Source organism: Scleropages formosus, chromosome 9 (assembly GCF_900964775.1).
Source record: "Scleropages formosus chromosome 9, fSclFor1.1, whole genome shotgun sequence".
In the NCBI taxonomy this organism is placed as follows: Eukaryota; Metazoa; Chordata; class Actinopteri; order Osteoglossiformes; family Osteoglossidae; genus Scleropages; species Scleropages formosus.
In genome coordinates, this window is record NC_041814.1 from 26,697,640 (window position 1) to 26,716,535 (window position 18,896).

Sequence of the window (18,896 nt, forward strand, 5' to 3'; positions counted from 1 at the left end):
GGGTATTATCATAACGGCTCTCCACTGTCAGCCCTACAACAGTTCAACATAAAGACCAGTGGCTTACAGTTAAAAGAAAATCAAGATGGACATTTGAGGCAGCTTGTCTGAGGAATTAGGTTTTGTTTAGCCACAGATGTTTCTGTTCTTGGTCTGTGCCTGTTTTTGTTAGACTTTCCCTTTTCTCAAAGGAAATCGAGGGGTACTGAAGTAGAAGAAGGGAGCTGACCCTAGATGGTTTGAGAGGAAGGTGACAGTTCAAACCACTACACAAATGGTTGCCCCCAACTTGTTTTGGTTTTTCATCCCAAGTCATACTTGGTTTGGAAAACCACCTGTCCTTTCCCTCTACCCCGCTACCTTGTACAGTATTTGTGCACAGCAAGAACACCACCCTTGCTGAATTTATCTAGGCAAACAAACATGAGGAAAAATAAGGGGTTTGTTTCCTCTCTGTCACCAGAGCTCGGAGAACAGCTCTGAGTTTCACTCACCTTCCCTGGGTAGTGCTTCAGCAGTCCTTTGGCCCTAATGCCTTTGATTGTGAAACTGGTCCCACTGACCACTGTCTCATCATAACTGATATCGAAGGCACTGAAATACAAGAGGTCAAAGCTCAACAGCCAATGGTAAAGACAATGATGACTAAATCCTTAGGTGCTCCTACAGCTGGTGATTATTCTCAAAAGGAGGTCAAAAAAGCACATTTTCTGCACTAGCAATCATTACAATACAAACAAATTTTAAAAAAAAAACTTACACAAAGTACAATTAAAATTAACTGAAAAATGTCTGCACTTATGAATGTTCAAATTTCAAAGTGTCATAACAGTGGGAGCCAGTATACCTTAATCAACAGATGATTCATAAAAGAATTGCTCTAAATCTAGTTTCCCCCCCCGAGTGAGAATAACATTTTCTAGAACAGTTAAGATGGACTCAACATGAGATGGAAACCAACTGACTGATCTACTGCCTAACTGGAAACCCACACCTCATCTCACTCACCTGCATTCCAATCGGGGTTGGAGGACAGAGGGGGGCTGGGTGATGTGGTCATACCTATCGCGGAATTGCAGAGTGATGCTGAAAGGCACCCCAACGTGTACAGGAGCGTCAACTGCATCCACCACAAACTTCTCAGCAGCACCCTCTGTGGGGAATGTGAGCACTTACCAAACTGAGCCCTGCTAGTGACAAAAAGTCATACTCAAAAAATTACCCAACTGTATAAGTAGTAAATAACCAAGTACCTTAGCAATGTAAGTCACTTTGAGGGGGACCATCAGATCAGCTAGAGATAATACTGTACTAACTTTTACAGCTGAGGACATCAGATGTATTCTTTGACAGCTATCACTGGCTGACAGTCAATGTGATGGGAAGTAGCTCTCCCATGCCTTGTTGCATCAAGCAGAGCTAAGCTTCTGACGTCGCCAGAGTTTATTCCACGCTGATTGCTGCTGTGCTGAATAACTGCTCTGAACAGACAACTGGGGACTGGAGTTGTGTTGTTTTGTTGGGAACCACCTACATAGGCTGGAGTTCATGTGTGGTTCTCCTGTACTATCTTTGTCAAGAGGCACGAAGAAAATGAATGGAAGCAGAATGACCACATAAAGGTTCAACAAGCCTTTACTTAATAATGCCTTTAAAGAAAAAAAATCCTTTACCGAATAATGCCATTACTGAATGATGACTAGTATATGAAAAATACTTCATAAGCTGTTGCATTTTTGGTTATAAGGCACCCTTGTGCAGCACTAAACTTTACACCCTACTACACCCTTCTCCACTGTCTTACATTTAAAGGTTTAGCCTTTTAATTATTTTGTTAACATTTATTATTCTACTTATCTCACTTGCAAACATTTACTCTTCTGTTTTGTTCAGTTACTTTTTGTGTGTATATTTACATTTGGGGGGGGCGTGGTGGCGCAGTGGGTTGGACTGGGTCCTGCTCTCTAGTTGGTCTGGGGTTCGAGTCCCGCTTGGGGTGCCTTGCGATGGACTGGCATCCCATCCTGGGTGTGTCCCCTCCCCCTCCGGCCTTACGCCCTGTGTTGCCGGGTAGGCTCCGGTTCCCCGCGACCCCGTATGGGACAAGCGGTTCAGCAAATGTGTGTGTGTGTGTGTGTGTGTGTGTGTGTGTGTGTGTGTGTGTGTATATATTTACATTTATCCATTTAGCAGACACTTTTCTCCAAAGCGACTTACAATGGATACTATGTAGTGTTACAAGCCCACACACCTTATTCACCAAGGTGACTTACACTGTTAGATACACCACTTACAATGGGTCATAATGGGTATATATGTCGCGTGTATGTACATATTTATATATTTGTTGTACATTATTTGCTGCTGCAAGTAAAGTGAATAGCCCTCAGGGATTAATAAAGTTTCATTCATTCAAAGGAAAGGAAGTTACCACATATAGAGAAGTGAAGGGTCTGGGAGGGCAGTCGACGGCCTGCGAACTCGGTGGCGCCATTCTCGTTCAGCACAGCCTGCAGGCGCAGGGTGTACTTTCCCAGGTTGCTCAGGTTCTCTATGCAGTGGAAGAAAAAGGCAAAAATGCTAACTGGAGACCCACATGAATTGGAAGCAGTTTTTTTTTAAAAAAAAAAAAAAGCGGGGCGGGGCAAATTCAATATTTCACCTTGAGGCCAAGTCCCCCTCCCATCAAGTCCCCCTACCGAATACAGTGATTTCTGCAGGGCACTTGTATCTCATTATATGCTATTAATATTATTTATTAGACTCAAATAGTTTGTAATTACAGCCACTAAACCAAAATCTTTAAAAGTTTAATACAGATTATTTCCTGAATTGATTCATGGCTTAAATTCTGTTAAAAATATGAATCATCCCAATGCATGTTTCATGGTATAATAGACACATGCTACATCTACTTGCAGGTTAATCTCTATAAAAGTCCTTGATACAGCTATAATAGATAAACATGCTAACTAAAATCGCTACTATACAGCTCAGAGAGGCTGCCACCTCCTCTACTACCATTCAAGTTTGTATTGAATGAGTTTGGCTGCCCTGTAATGGCAACAAGCAGAAATACTTTTGCGCCAAAATCTTAGGAAAATAGAAGGGTGAAGAAAATTCTATCAAAAAAAATTACATCAAAATGCTCAATAGTTTGTAACGTGGATGTTCGTACCATGAGGTACAGGTGTTCAAAGGCCATGAGGTACCATGAGGTGTTCAACAGGCTGGTTCAAAGGCAACATCGCAACCATTTAAAAACAGTACGGAGAGGCGAGTTACCCATCGTTTTAAACCAGTACGGCCATTTCCCACCATGCTGACAGGTATGACAGTTGGTCTCCACATCACCTTTGGGAGCTGGAAAGGATGAGAGAAGGAGATCATGTCCCAAAGTTCAGACTGAAGTCCTCAACAAGAAGAACTGCAGCAGAAAAGCTGTACTTGCCCACGTTGGTTGGATGCAAAGTTCTGTATCTCTGGCATGTCATGAATACTTACAGTGCCAGACCACCTTCAGTTCGACCAGGAGCTTCTTTGACGCACTGGAATTGGGTCCAGGCATTCGCATCATTGGCTCTCCTTTCTTATTCAGAATCTCGACCTGAATCGGGCCTTTGGAAGTACCAACAATTACACTTACTTCCAATCAAAATCATTTCTCAAGGTACAGAGGAATGCAGGAAGACTATAATCATGTCAAAATGTTCTATGTTAAATACATCTCAGACTTTCAACAAGAAATAATTGAAAAAAGGGGATTTACATGGATTTATGCATAATCAATGCATTAATACACTTTCTATCCATAGGCAAGAGCCCCTGAACTCAATATCATGTGTCCAAAACCAAAAAAAGGGTGCAGCAGGCATTTCCATTTTCACATACAATGTCTTACAAACACAATCTGTTTGTAATTTTATTCATTCATAACTCTTAACACATGCTGAGTATTATCACAATTGAGGAATGTGTGTTAAGCATTTGTCAATTTATTTACAGGTTAGTTTCTGTAAAAGTCTCAGATACAGGTGTAATGAATAAATCTAGTCTAGGACTTTCTTTTTATACTGGTAACAGGTGACATAGCAGTTAGAGCCATCATCTTGAACTCAAAGGACATCGGTGTGAATCCCAGCCCTTGTAGTACCTTAATACAGCTGCATACTTGTTTACTGTATCGATGGGTAAATCACTGTAAGAAACTTAGTGTGCCAATGCAACATTGTGTTAAAAAGGCATAAGCTAAATGAATGCTTACATTTTCATTACTATCTAGCTACATCAACACAAGCTTGAAATGACCAAAAATAAGAATGGTTTTCTCCATGAATTCCTACTCAAAGCAGATTAACCTGTTCATCTCAAACTAACAGCACTTCAGTCCCATTTCATTTGGGCACAATTTTTCCAACTATTGTCTTTGTTTGAAAATGCAGGTCTCATTTGCTCTGCTGCAGACAGAAATTTCAGAAAACAGATAAGTGAATAAAATTTGTGATGCTGGGAAACTGACAAAATGAGAGCTTTCACTGTTCATAAAACTAGGAGCCATTGTATTTTGCTCCAAAAACTGCCCAATATGAAGGCAGAACCCACTGCAATGTCTAAATGATGCAGGGAATTTTCATCAGCCTCTCTCATTTTCTATTTGGTTGGGTCAAATGAGCAATTTAATATACTGACAAGATTAAACTGCTCCTCTGCTAAATAGCTACTAATTAGATTCTAAGACCACTTGTCCTCGACACAAATTCCTACTCCACATGCAAGTGTGCGGAATTTAAGTGCATGTTACTACTAACGCAAAGCATCATTACACCGTGAAACAAACTGTTTAGAGGAACTTCACCATCTCAGAAAGCAAATAGGTTTTTTAATTGCCATTGTCCTACTGCAGCTACAGGCAGTTCCACTGATCAGTATCCTACCAAATGGGGTCCCAGCTGGACGTACAGCATCTGGGTTCCATTCGTTCCCCTCTGGCCAGGTTACGTTGAGCTTGTGCGGAAGCCTGTTGTCCAGTCCCATTGAAAACACATACATTATTAGCCTCCCATTTCACCAAACAACAATCAGAGAACAGATGACAAAGTAACCATACGTTATACTTACTTGGCCAGTTCGCAATCCATGTAGCTCTTTATAGATGCCAGAGACACCCCCCTATCTATTTTTGAAATCGGTATGATTCGGACTTCATCGAAGATTGCCCTGGGTTCCTGCGAGAGAGAAACAGGACTCAAACACAGCCTCTCAACAAACCACCTTACATTTGTTCTTATAAGTTACAAGCTAGTTACAGGAGCATAATGACTGCTGGAGGGGCCAACTCTTGTCAAACACTAAAACACAACTGATTCTTTGATGACTTGAAGAGCATTTAAATGTTACGGTACGGTAACTCATTTTCTGTGCTTAAACGATAAAAGTAGTCCGCGAGTTACACAACAGGCAATTTTTGACCACCAGGACTTATGATGGCCGTTAACCTTATTTTTGAGTTACATCATTTGGTCGTAATGTCAAACAATTAGCGGTCCATTTGCTGTATAGTAACATCAGCTAGCTGTGCTACTACAAGGCACCGTACTTCTTGTTTGGGACTGTCTAGCAGAGATTTTATTTTTTTCAATGGATTTTACACCAATTATTCATTAATATCATACAGTATGAGCTACAGTATTCATAATTACAGTAGTAAAAGTAAATAGTTGCATGTATTTACTGTAATTACTGATGTATTTATAAGGGGGATGGCAAGTAATGACAGTCAGCTTAGGATGGGGGTGGTCAGAACCCTGCTATAAGTGGAGGAACACCTGTAGAGCATGTTATAGTATGACGTGAATTTTAAGCAAAGTTTTTCCTATATAAACTCCCAGTCAGGAACAAACTGTTCTAGTAGTATATGCAAATGTCTGGGCGACGTGGAGTGTCCTTGTACCATAGCGATCTGGACTTGTCCACCAGTGGCATAGACATCTCCTTCATGGTCACCGTAGAGTAGGAACTGGACAATGGACCCATAGAAAATGGGGTGGGTTTTTATCGATTTCACCTGGAGGACAGAAGGGTTGGGTTGGTGAAGAAAAAAATAAAAACCAGCATTTCATCATACTACACTAACATATAGAGTACGTTATAAGCACCATTTCCATCCATAGTCATGGGAACACTCAGACATTCACAAGAAACGTTTGCACTTGTACCTGGATCCTGAATTTACGAGTTCGACTGGCAATGAAAGTCTGTAACCCCATAAATTTATAAATGCAATCACCATAACAAATTTAATAAAAACCTCAGACAAAGCTATAACGAGTCAGAAATTCTGAAAGATTTTTTATTCTACTCATTAACAACTCATCTCATTCAGTCATTCTTATGAAGGGTTGCTAGGTTCATGAGTCTATCCTGGAAACACAGGGCATGAGGCAGAGAATACCATAAACAAGATGCCAGTCAATTGCATAACTTTAACATTCTCATTAACTTCAAAAAACACATAATTTGCATTTATTGATTTCTCCAATACCACTTACAATGTTGAGGTACTTACAATTATTTATGCATTGATACAGCTAGGCAATTTTACTGGAGAAATTTAGGGTCAGTACCTTGCTGAAGTGTACTACAGCCAGAGGTGGGGACTCAACCTGCAACCTTTGGATCCAAAGGCAATAGCTCTAACCACTATACTACCAACTGTCCCTATATGTGCAATACTGACCAAAATGTACAAATATCACACGATGGACTGGCGTCCCGTCCTGGGTATGTCCCCTCCCCCTCCGGCCTTACGCCCTGTGTTGCCAGGTAGGCTCCGGTTCCCCGTGACCCCGTATGGGATGAGCGATTCAGAAAATGTGTGTGTGTGTGCTTCTAACACACTTGTAACGGCTTCTTAAACTTTGCTAAAATTAAAACGAAAGGTGTACTCACATACTGGCCAGCACTGTACATCTTGCCGTCCCACTCGATGGTGGTGAATTGCGCCCACGGCGACTGCATCTTCTTGGTGACAACGTCTGTGCGCACGGTGGTTCCCTGGAAGTACATGAACTTCACTTGCTTGTCCCACTTCTCATGGCAGTCCTTAAGCCACTGGAAGAACTCCTTCTGGATCTTCACGCGCTGCTCCTGGAGTGAAGTAAAAGAGTAATACCGCTCAGCATGTTTGGACCTGAAGAGTCAAACATCCTGTCTCTACTTCTCCCTCAAAAGCAATATGAGCTTGCAAGGAAGTCTGTCACAAGGACACTTTTTTCCACTTCTCTCATTTACCTGGCCATTGACCACCCTGGTGAAAATGGTCTCCTTGTCCTTCAGCTGCAGCTCCAGGTCCATAAAAGTGAGCTTATTGGTGCTGACCTGGAAGTGGTCGTTGGCAAACAGGACCCCAGAGATCCTGCTGAAACACTCGACAGGCAACGGGCAGCTCTTCTTGGGCCAGGCACACCACTCGAACCTGGGATGACACCGCAATCATGGTGAGGAGCACATTAAGGAAACTTTCCCCTCAGCTGAGTACAGCCCTCACAGCCCAGCACCAAGAATGAGAGAGATTCTTACTCTGATATGGTTGTGTAAGGTATCAACCGGCCGTTCCAATAGCACTCAAATACGGGCCTCTTGCCGCGGCCTTCATGACTGACGACAACGCACTCGTCGTCATCATCTGCCGGCATGGCTGATTAAAATAAATTTTTTTTTTTAAAAAAAAAAAAAATCACAACGCGAGTCTTGATAATGGCGACAAGAGAGGAAACAAAAGGGCAAAACGTCCAAACCCACTGGTTATGACGTACGGGTCCTCGGGGTACGTCTCCCTGTCATAAAGGAATGGATGATATCTGATGGTGCCCTCGACAACACCGTCTCCGCCCACATGGGCTCTGAACTCAAATGTATCGACCGCGCTGTTTATGTACAGCGTCTGCATGTCGTCAGTCACCTCTCTAAGGTTCAGCATCCGTGGCAATTTGGATCTCTCCATCAGGCAGACCTGCGGGGCAAATGAACCCACATTTATCAGCTGCTTGAATCACACAAAAAAACATTTTTAGAAATTGCAATGTCTTTTTTTTTTTTGAAAAAGCTCCTCATATATACATATTCCCACAGTTTCATATAAATAACAGATCTTACCTGAATATTGATTTTGGTCATTTTGGGGTCATGGTAAGTTGACTTCCTATCATTTCCATGGGCACCATGAATATAATAATGATACACATGCCTACAAGATAAGTGACATAAAAGTCATAACTCTGTCCAGACACCCCTAAATAAATAAATTAATTAAATTTATTATTAACTATTCATAGCTTGAAGAGTCAAAAGATAGCTGGCTGTAAATCTTTAAAAATTCTGTATATCTTTAAGCTGTATAAATTTGAAGGCTGAGAAGCACAGTGGCACAGCAAATAACTTGGACATCACAGCTCCTGAGTTGCTCAGTTGGGCATAGGTTCAAATCCAGCTCAGGGTGTTCAGAGTGTGTGTTCTCAACTTAAAGAGATACGTGGAAGAAGGTTGGGTAAACCACCCCTGTACCATCCTTTGCCATAGAGGGCTCACCATAAATTGAATTCAAGAACACAGATAAAATCCCTAGTAATGTTATTTCAGTAACAATTATTTATGCATAAAGGCAAATGAAAGATGACATCAGCACTTTGACTGCCAGTCTTTAAGTGGCATCCGAACCACAAACACACTCAGTGTACACATCACCGCTGAGCAGAGATGACTCATCCATCACTCATCAGGAGGCGGAAAAACAGGAAAGACAGTTCAGAAATACTCAAAGGCAGGGTGCTGTACCATGGTAAAAGAGGGGTTTGGGTCAAATCTGAGACAGACAGAAGCCTGCATGAAGGGCACAGCCTTGGGCTCAGGGCTGATACTCACGCCAGCTCCCTGGTCCATGTGTAGAAGTCACTCCTGAGGAAGGCAATGTGCTCCTGTTGGACTCCGGTAACCACCACAGCGGTGAAGTGCTCCTTCAGCAGCTCCTCGCGAATGAAGCCGTGCAGGAAGCGCTCTTCCTCCATGCTTATGTGGGAGGAGTCGCCTGGCTGGAGGGACAGGGAGTTCGAGGACTACATGTTTACACCAACCATCCGAATGTGCAATGGGGAACTTCGTGCAGAGCGGTCCAGGTGGGCTGGGCAGCTCAGCAGGCCATTAGAACAGGCCTTGGTGTCACTGGTAGAGTGGTGTCAAATCAGACTTCAGTCCTTGATCCTTATTTACTTCAGGTTAAACCACAAACTTTTTTACGAAGATACGGAATGTGTCTGGTTACAGCCTGCAGGAGATCCATCAACAGATTTGTTCTCCTGATACCTGCAGGACCCTATCGCTCACTCCACCTCAGACCACTGTGGAATTCCCAGAATTCTGGAGCCCTTTCTGAATTCTATGAACTCTTGGATACTTCTGAAATACCGCAATCTTTCGTATGCGTGTCTGGAGTTCCAGTTTCAAGTTTACAGTCATCCTGCGCACGCAACATGTGTACAGAGCGCGCAGTGAAACCTGTGTGTCTCCTGCACACCATGAAGGTAATGAATACACACGGAACACACAAAACTCATTATCAAATGCTGAATGTGAACAACAACAAGAAAAAAAAAAAAAAAAAAAAAAATTTTCCAGCAAGGTGATTCATTCTTTGCTGGTATTGTGGACTGAACAGTGGCTCAGTTCATCTCCACATGTCTGCACTAACAGGGGAGAGGAGGGTCTGGATACATCTAATTTTTTCTTTCAAATTTTTTTTTTAAATTTATGGTCCTGATGAGATGGAGGAGTCCTAATCATTCCAATTCTGCATTTACAAAAAATAATTTAAAATTGTTACTATCCAGAATTTTAAGATTGGGGGGGGGAAAAAAAAAAAAAAAAAAAAAAATCACTTGAAAGGATGAAGATTAAAAAATTTGGCTTTTAATTAATTGATTAATCAAGACCTATCTTGAATAATGTTACCATACTGGAAGATGCCACAGCATTTAAGACATTATCCATTCTGCATTTGCAATACAATTTTTCTTATTACTATTTAAAAGTTTTACGGAAGTAAATCCCTTTAAATACTGAAATAAAGTGATCAAACAATTTGTGTATCACTTTGCCATTTTACCCCAATTGTTTTAAATTCCGAAAAATATATATCTTTAAATATATCGTAATTCACTAGTCTGTCCTGTTATTCTGATATCCGGTCCTGCACAGATAAACTGTAGATGAAACCCTGACACAGACAATCAAATAGTGATGATCATTACTGTCTCCACCACTTATACACTTACTGTAATGCTATCCTGACAATTCCATAGCACAATATTTAAAAGCATAACAGAACTCAACCTGTACTTATGTAACCTGTAGACCAATTACTGCAGACATTTCACAGACAGACATCTGCATAACAGTCAAGGTTTCTTTGTAGTGAGAACCGATTCTAAATGCTAAGAGGTTCTCAGAATTATAATTTCATTTCAGAAAGGAAAAAAATGTACAAGTAAAACTTTTACCTGTCTGTTTCGAATAAACCCACAGTAAATATCTTCCTTATTCTTCTCTTTCCTTTCAAACTCTTCCTTGGACAGCACCAGTTCGTGGACGTCGGGTGAACTGGCCGGTTTTGTAATCATCTTTAGCACAGAGGAGAAGAGAATGACAATGACGACAACACTCGGAGGGGAAAGAGCATTTTGTACAATTTTAGATTAGTTTTAATTGTAGCACTGAACAACGAAAAAGATGAACTCATCACATCAAGACCCAGTGCCTCTGTACACTGGGTCCTCGTGTTACAAACTTTTGGGTTATGAGTTTTTGGAAATATGAACAAAGTTAAATACTCTAAAATATACTCAAATGCATATTGTTAATTTTTTCACCTTTCTATTAATCGAAAAAAAATGACTAATGTGTAAGTGAGCGTTACGAAGCCAACGTTACCTGTGGTTTCTCAGATGGGCTCTTGAACATAATGACTACTGAGCAAACGGTTGAGGAAAAGGGAACAAATAAAGGGTACAACAAATTTTTGCTATAGCTTTAACCAGGGTTCTTACAGAACCAAGCCCTGGAATAACTCGCCATCCTGCTAAGGTTTTTGTGACTGTGACGCTGTGCTTGGATTTACGAACAAATCGAGTTAACAGACTTTCGGCCCCAATCAGCTGAGTGTACTTGTCGAAGGCATGAAACTAAAGAAAAAAACTCAAAATGAACCATGTGCGCATGGATAAATGTCAAGCATAATGAAAGTACACAGCGAGATCCACATTGGAGAAACAGAAGCAAGGAAGTGCATTATAAAACACAGAACACAGACCACATTGTCCAATAAGAGGACAAGGCAGCCTTGGTACGGCGACACAGCGGAGTACAGAAAACAAGGGATGAGGCAACGCAACGGTGAAGGGAGTGCGGACCTACCCTGACAGATTGTCCGATGAAGAAGACCGCCTGCTTGCCCCCGACTCCAAAGTAGGAGATGTCGCTGTTGAGACTGCGAGGCACCGGGCACGGCCGCACGTAGTCTGCGTGATCGCTGTCCAGACACGGCAACACAAAAAACAAGATGACGTTTCAATCGGTCTGTCAATAACTGAGGGGCTCAAAGAAGTCCAACAGAGGAACACAAAGGGAGGACATGTTTTGACACCTCAGGAGCATTCAGCTGGTGCTTGTGTGAGCGTGCTCTACAGACCTTTTCAGGCTATGGTGATCAGCAGTGAGGAGTGACCCTCTCGTCCTAAACTGAGGGATGGCCATTTAAGGAATGAAGCAACGAGCAGCAAACATCAGTTACCTTACAATAAATTTATATATTTAGCAGACACTTTTCTCCTAAGCAACTTCCAATGAATTCTATGTAGTGTTATCAGCCCACACACCTTATTCACCAAGGTGATTTACACTGCTAAACACACCACTTACAACCGGTCACTCATCCATACAGTGGAACACACTCTTTCTGTCACTCACACACTATGTGTGAACCTGAACAGCAGCTCTTTGGACTATGGGAGGAAACCAGAGCACCCGGAAGAAACCCACACAGACACAGGAAGAACATGCAAACTCCACACAGACTGAGCAGGGATTGAATCCACATCCTCTCGCACTACCCAGGCGCTGTGAGACACCTTCAGGGAAACCCAGCCAGGAAACCCAACCCTCTACAATGGATCCACATTTCAGTTATAAATAGTCATTTTCCAGTTTATTTCTATGAAATGTACGTCGCTTTAGAGAAAAGCATCTGCTAAATAAATGTAAATTGCATTTTCTTCACCGTTCTACTTTTATACAACTTCTTCCTGCTGAAGAGCAAATGTGATGTTTCCATCATCAGCCTGTTCAGCCTTAAAAATGCTGAAAAGTCAAATATCAGTGTGGCAACGCCTAAATTCAACTCCCTTCCATTGTGTTTACAGCTCAGTTCTGGTGCTCCGGGGTGTAAGTGATGAGTACATAGATGAGGAATGGTGCATAAGTGGTGTGAACTGGTCAATAATCTGCACTGGCCAGGAGTTTATGGAATTAAAGTACATACCTTTCACTCATTTCAGATTAGTTTTAATTGTAGTGTCTAACAAAAATAATAAAATGTTACAATTAAGTTTTACTAAGCATTTCTCATTTATTACAGCCATATGCAAGTTTTTTTTTTTTTTTTTTAAAAAAAAACAAAACCTAACCTTTAAATAAACTCAGGGACATCTGTATTATTGTATGTATACCGTATGTATGTATTGTTAGACTCAAAAATAAAACCAGTGAATAAATGGAGGGAAACCTATATTACACAGCTTTTATTGATTGTAACTGCCTCATTCTCTGGTAAAAGAAAAAAGCAAATCAAAAATAGACCTAAAGTCCCAATATGCTGTAAATAAACAAGGCAGCGTACAGGTAAATACAGCTAGTCCAAATGCAATACTGAGGGGAACTGCAAACTAAGGGTGATCAAGTTATACTACAGTAGCCACACAAACCTTCTGAATGTACTGTTTTCTCGCGTAAACTTGGAGAGCCTGTAGACAGCCCAGTTGTTGAGCTGCTTGGACGTCATGCCACAGCCGTTGTCCAGGACAACCACTGCAGGCTTGCCCTGCGACTCGTCAAAGAGCTGAACGGTGAGGAAGAAAGGAGGGAATCACTCCAATTTAAATTTTCCAGTTCTTAAATGAGTAAGATCAAATGCTGAATTTTTTTTTTTTTTTAATAAAGAAAAAGGCAAGTGGAGGAAAATGGGACATGATGTTACAAGGTACTGCTTTACACCCAGTGAAAAACAGTGAAATTTACCAGTCTGATCTCTATAGTCCTCACATCGGGGTTGCTGGCCGTTGCCGACAGCGAGTTGTCGATCAGTTCTGCTAATGCGTAAGCTGTCAACACATTTCAGCTGTTCAGTTACTGAACGCAAATGGAACATCAACCCTGCCAGTCCTGGCCAGCAGGTACTTAATGGGCAGCAAATTGGGTAGGTTTTAGGTCGACTCCCACAGGGTAAGATGGTGTAGCACCAGTACTGTGGTGCCCGGGGCGTACTTACGCAGAGACTTCTGGCCTTCACTGGCATAGTACTCATACATGCCACTTTTAATGAGCGTGTCATAATGTGGCAGGAAAAGGATGCGCTCCTTGGTCGCTGTGGGCAGCACCTGATCGACGGACTGCAGCAGGTGCAGAGTGTTCCCATCCTTGAGTTCCGCTGGAAGAGAGTAGGGTTTAAACTTTTCCACTGAGCTATGTTATCCTTTATCAAACATTTTTGAATTAATAACTAGATTCTTCAGAGCCGATACACGTGGGGTTGCCAGATATGTGGCTCTACTGTGATCGAACGAACTCCCTCTGTCCCTCATAGCATTCAAGAAGGGTCTCAACTCCATCTTTTTGAAACCAACTTCTACCCCGATCTCCTGACAGTTCCATGACTGAGTCCAACACCTTCTGCTATGATTATCTATGCATTTGCTATTATAATTTCACTTCTATAAGTAGCTACTGGACTGATGGAAACCAACAACATAGTGGTATCAGACAGACAAGCTGTGCATCAATAATCCACTGTCTGTGTGTAAAGCACAGGGTTCATTGGTGCTCAAGGAGCTCTTTCGCCCTTTGAGTTGTATGTAGCTTTGGAGGAAAGCATCTGCTAAACAAATAAGCATAAAATGAATAAAAGTAAATGTATATGTGACTTGTTCCATTTCCTTGAAAATCACCACAGATACCTTCGGCCACTCTCAGGACAGTGTTTTTACAAAATTAGTGTAGCAACCTTTGAGTGGAAATGTAAGTTAACTCAAGAAATACATCTTTTAACAACTGTACATTAATACTGAATGCATAAAGCCCCTCTGCCCTTCAGAACTGCTGAATCCCTTCCAGCATTTAAGTACGGTCTCATAAAACCCATTTCTTCGGATAAAGGCATCCGTTATAAATAGATAGATTTAAAATTATACACTCAGAAAATCAGCCAAGTAACATGAAGGGGGGAAAAAAAAGGAAAAAAAAAGTGCAAGTAAAAAGACCTCGCTGCCAGTTAAGACTCATCCAATGGGTGACAATAATCCAATAATTATTATAAAACAATATATTTATGATATAATAAAAGCAAGGCGCTACTACAAAAAATTTTACAATGATAAAAACCCCGCTTTTCCAATGTTCGTTAGCATTTCACCTTTTTCCGATTACTTTATTATTTACACTTTAGTTTCAACCCTAATTGTTTTCCTTTCCTTGGATGTATCACTATCGCTTGCATCACATTTACACTTTGGTGCCATGGTTAGGAGGGGCAGATAGCAGGCAGGGCAAATTTGTTCTACATCAGATCACTGCGGCTGAGGGAACTTGGAGGAGCATCAATGAGGAATACTGGCTTATCACAAGAATTGTTCTGGCCGCAAGAAAAAACATTTTCCATTAGCAGTCAGAAGCCTTTTTAAAAGGAAGATTCCAGCTGCAGCCCAGGGGAGCCAAACACTCATTTACAAGCCAAAGAAAAACACATTCAAACCTTTCCTGCTTTACAACGTTTGCCTGGGTGACAAGACACCTTAATTGTTGTTGGGAAATAGAAAAAAGATCAGAAGCACCCAAAAAAGTAGTGTTGCTCAACTCACAGGTAGCTTACATACATATAACATGTATCATGATGGATTATGAGGAACAAGCTATTAAAGTAGCAAGCTATGCAGCAATGCATGAGAAATTAAATATTTACAGGAGGTCCTTGGCTTATGATGGGGTTCTGTTCCAATGACCCTGTTATAACTCAGCTTTCCTGTAAGTGAAAAAGCCCTGTGAATTACGTGAACCTCTTGAACACGCACTTCGCGTGTGGACTCGCATCTCCCCTGCTCCAATAAGGATTTGACAATTGCGTATGTGTTTATTATGTCTAATCATTTTTAATAATTCGTTTACTCACGGAAAAGCCTGCACCAAGCTACTGGTGTGATATACACTGGTGGAATGTGACACATTGATTCTACTCTAGAATTACGAGTCTGAATCCAAATGTCTCCTTCTGTTGATGTCATGAACTCTCTGTATTGTTCGACGAAAAGCATCTGCTAAATGAAAAAAAACGTAAATGCAAATGTAACCATAGAGAAGTGCGATGTACAGGAAGGGGGTGAGCAAAATACCACATGACGGAAAAGACTGGCTAGAGGAGCAGGTCCTTGACTCAAACAGCTGAATGGTGAAGGAAAAGAAGGAGGGAACTGCTCTTAAATACGAGATTTAAATGTTTCGAGAAACGGGTTTCTCGGATCAAGAGCGACTTTTCCTTCCACGAACTGTCATGCGCTGCTAAACGACCGACCACATATACAACGGTGGTCCCATAGGATAACAGACATGAAAATTCAACTAGCAAAATTGTAGCACAACGTTGATCATGTGCTCGTGGTGATGCTGCTGCAAAACCAACTGCGTTACCAGTTGTATATAACTCTATACAGCACATAACACTTAATACACACTTGTTACTAATTTATGCAATTATTACACTGTACTTTTTATCATTATTTTAGAGTGCACTCCTGCCTGTCCATGTCTGCACTTGCAGATACCTTATGCTGTTTGAATAAATGTTCCATGATGCACAGCTGTTGGTCGTTTTTCTTTGCCCCTTCGGAGGCCAAACCCTCACTCGCTACATTGGTGTAAGAAGTGGGATGCAGTCAGACCACGAGAAGCTGGATCCAGCAGCACTGGAACCCCAAAGACAGAAGAGCAACTCTCAGTGCGAAGGAAGAAGCCAACAAGACAACAGGACGGCCTGCGGCGCTTGGACCCAAGGCTTGGGAGGTGTAGCAAAGCACAGGTCCCCAGGGGGCCCTGGAGAGGAGAATACTCTCCTGAAAATGGTGGGAAGAGGTGCAAGCTGTCACTGAGAGTGGGTCGTGAGGGGTCTCCTTGAACCTGGGGAAGAGAGTGCTCTCCCGAAGACTCACGATGATGTGGGTGGGACCAACGGTCACATTAGACCGGAGTTCAAACACTTACCGAATCGCTCAGCGGTGATTTCCTTCCTGTCAGTCGTCGTCAACACAAACGTTCCCTCGCTGTCAATGGAAAACTCCTGAAAGGAAGAGCAAACATTTGTTTCTGCAATTTGGGGGCAGCATGCGGAGCAGTTTTCGGGGGGGGGGGCTTGAGAGTATGGTCACAGAACAGGACCATCCTCAGTTCAGACGGAACGTAGGTGGGAATTCGGCCGAATCGCTCTCAGGTGGCTGCAATTACAGCTCTACAACAAGATGTTAGTCGAACCGAACGCAGTCTCCTCCAGAACGTACCGTGCTTTTCGCATTGCTAACCGCTGTACTTCAGGGTTTTAACTACTAAATGAAGGAAAGCAAATGCAGGAAGACAGACTTGAAATCGGCCGTCTTATCGTTTATTGCCTTTCTACTGAAGTGAGGCTGCTAATTTAAACTATTATCATAATTATTAGATTATAGTTATCCTATACCATGCTACCAGCATCCTTTTTTTTTTTTTTTTTTAAAATAATTCATAACTCATAACTAGCCCATTCGATTGCCTCGTTGGCTGTTGGTTTTTGTAAAGTGGTTAGCTAGTTATTTATTTTTTGTCTGTTTTTGTATACTTGCCACAAACTGGTCCAGCTGCCTAAGCTACTCCACCTTAGGGTTGATAAAAAATACCTTAGTCATTTCATTTTTCACGTGACTTATCACTCATGACAAGAGCAGCTCCACTTTTCGTGTTAGAACTGCTAGGACCCCAGGTCGCAGGTTTAAATCCCACCTAGCTGTGGCACTAATCTGGCTTAAGCAATAATTACTCAGCTGTAAGCAGGTAAATATAAGTGTAAGCGGCTGGAGAAAAGTGTCGGTGAACAACGGAATCACGTAAATCGCCTCAGCCCGTTCTGTGTGACTAACTTGCACCCAACTTGGTTGTGGGTTCGACTCCAGCTCGTGCCCGGGGACCACGGTACAGACACACAGAGAACAGCAGCTACTAGGATGCGCGAGGATGTTGTACCTGCGTCACGGCCCGGAGAAAGGCGGGAAAGTCCAGGTCGCCAATGCGCACTGCTCTCGCGCTCCGCTCGCGCCCATCGTCGCTCTCCCAGCGGCAATCGAACACGAAGACGGTGCGCTGCGCGTCCTGCTCCTGGTCGCAGTCCGCCATCTTCTGGGCTCGCGTTCAATCTCCAAGCTCGAGATGCTATAGTATGAGTATGATAGGCAGATAACACACGCAGCCTTAGTGAGAGGGTGACGCGCATTCGCGCTTCCTCATCTAGGGGTGCGTGCAGGCGCGCACACCTGACGAACGTATTACCCCCTCAGAAGTCTGAGAGAGAGAGCGCGTTTCTGCTTCCGTTCGCTTCACTCCGCCCCCTCCTCCGAAGTCAGCCGCGGACCACGCCGTCACGTGCTCACTGGTGTTTTGGCGCAAAGGGGGCGGAACCGATACGCGTGGTTGCCAGGTATGCGGCTCTCCACAAAATCCCTCTATATTTATTATTTTCATAAGCGGGATATAGTATTAAAGTGGTGTTTTGCGTTCCATATTTTTTATTTGGTTTCCAAGTATACAATGATTTGGATGTTTTGCTTATTTGCATTTATTTTTAAATATTTTGATCGTATATATTTAGATACTGCTATCTATTCCCTCCAGAATGTTCTGTGCAAAGGGCTGTGTCCATTGTCCCCGTGACTGAATCCATCCGGTTACTGGTCGTCCTTCTTCCCAACTGTCCAAGCTCATCATCACACCATCTTTTTGAGAGAATCCAGTCTTCCAATGTCCCGTCCAAAGCACAACAACCTCTGTCTCAATGGTAATTCCGCTCAGACAGAGTTGTCTTTATTTGACCCAAGATCCATCTGTTTGTTTTCCCCTTTTATCCCCAGAGAAAAAAAAAGAAAAACAACAGCTACGTTAACATAACCAAACGGCAATCCTAACCAAACCCTAACCTAACCTTAACTTAATTATAACTTTAAACTAAAATTAACGTAACACTAATCTAACCAGCGGGGAGAGGTAGTAGTGTAGTGGTGAGAACTACAGTCTTCGGACCCAAAAGTCACAGGTTCAAGTCTTACCTCTGGGTGTTGTACCCTTGAGCAAGGTACTTACCCTACTGTATAAATGGGTAAATAATGGTAACCTCAACCCTGTAAGTCACTTTGGAGAAAAACAGCAGGTAAAGGTAAACTTCTGCCTCTTACATTTATTCACTTAGTAGACACTCTCCTCCGAAGCAACTTCCACTGAACTCCGTGTAGTGTTATCAGCCCACACACCTTATTCGCTGTGGTGACTTACACTGCTAGATACACTACTTA

The 18,896-nt window shown here is 42.3% G+C and overlaps 1 protein-coding gene across 3 annotated transcripts in view; it reads right to left on the bottom strand.

Moving 5' to 3' along the window:
• Nucleotides 1-17,944, bottom strand: part of smchd1 (structural maintenance of chromosomes flexible hinge domain containing 1) — a 35,274-nt gene extending 17,330 nt beyond the window's left edge. For 2 of the 3 annotated variants that reach the window (XR_001966324.1, XM_018756835.1), the window contains exons 1-21: nt 17,578-17,944; nt 16,570-16,645; nt 13,592-13,750; nt 13,342-13,424; nt 13,029-13,162; nt 11,464-11,578; nt 10,551-10,670; nt 8,920-9,086; nt 8,155-8,245; nt 7,801-8,011; nt 7,579-7,696; nt 7,291-7,474; nt 6,949-7,146; nt 5,951-6,064; nt 5,119-5,225; nt 4,935-5,017; nt 3,505-3,618; nt 3,286-3,363; nt 2,432-2,551; nt 1,009-1,153; nt 495-594 (exon numbers count right to left, since the gene is read on the bottom strand). Coding sequence is in view for 2 of the 3 variants with exons in the window: in XM_018756835.1 (XP_018612351.1) it covers nt 495-594; nt 1,009-1,153; nt 2,432-2,551; nt 3,286-3,363; nt 3,505-3,618; nt 4,935-5,017; nt 5,119-5,225; nt 5,951-6,064; nt 6,949-7,146; nt 7,291-7,474; nt 7,579-7,696; nt 7,801-8,011; nt 8,155-8,245; nt 8,920-9,086; nt 10,551-10,670; nt 11,464-11,578; nt 13,029-13,162; nt 13,342-13,424; nt 13,592-13,750; nt 16,570-16,645; nt 17,578-17,727 (2,667 nt within the window). In the remaining variant the exon portion in view is untranslated. The remainder of the gene's footprint in view (nt 1-494; nt 595-1,008; nt 1,154-2,431; nt 2,552-3,285; nt 3,364-3,504; nt 3,619-4,934; nt 5,018-5,118; nt 5,226-5,950; nt 6,065-6,948; nt 7,147-7,290; nt 7,475-7,578; nt 7,697-7,800; nt 8,012-8,154; nt 8,246-8,919; nt 9,087-10,550; nt 10,671-11,463; nt 11,579-13,028; nt 13,163-13,341; nt 13,425-13,591; nt 13,751-16,569; nt 16,646-17,577) is intronic. The other variant, XM_018756836.1, reaches the window with a different exon arrangement.
• Between the last annotated feature and the right edge of the window lie 952 nt (nt 17,945-18,896).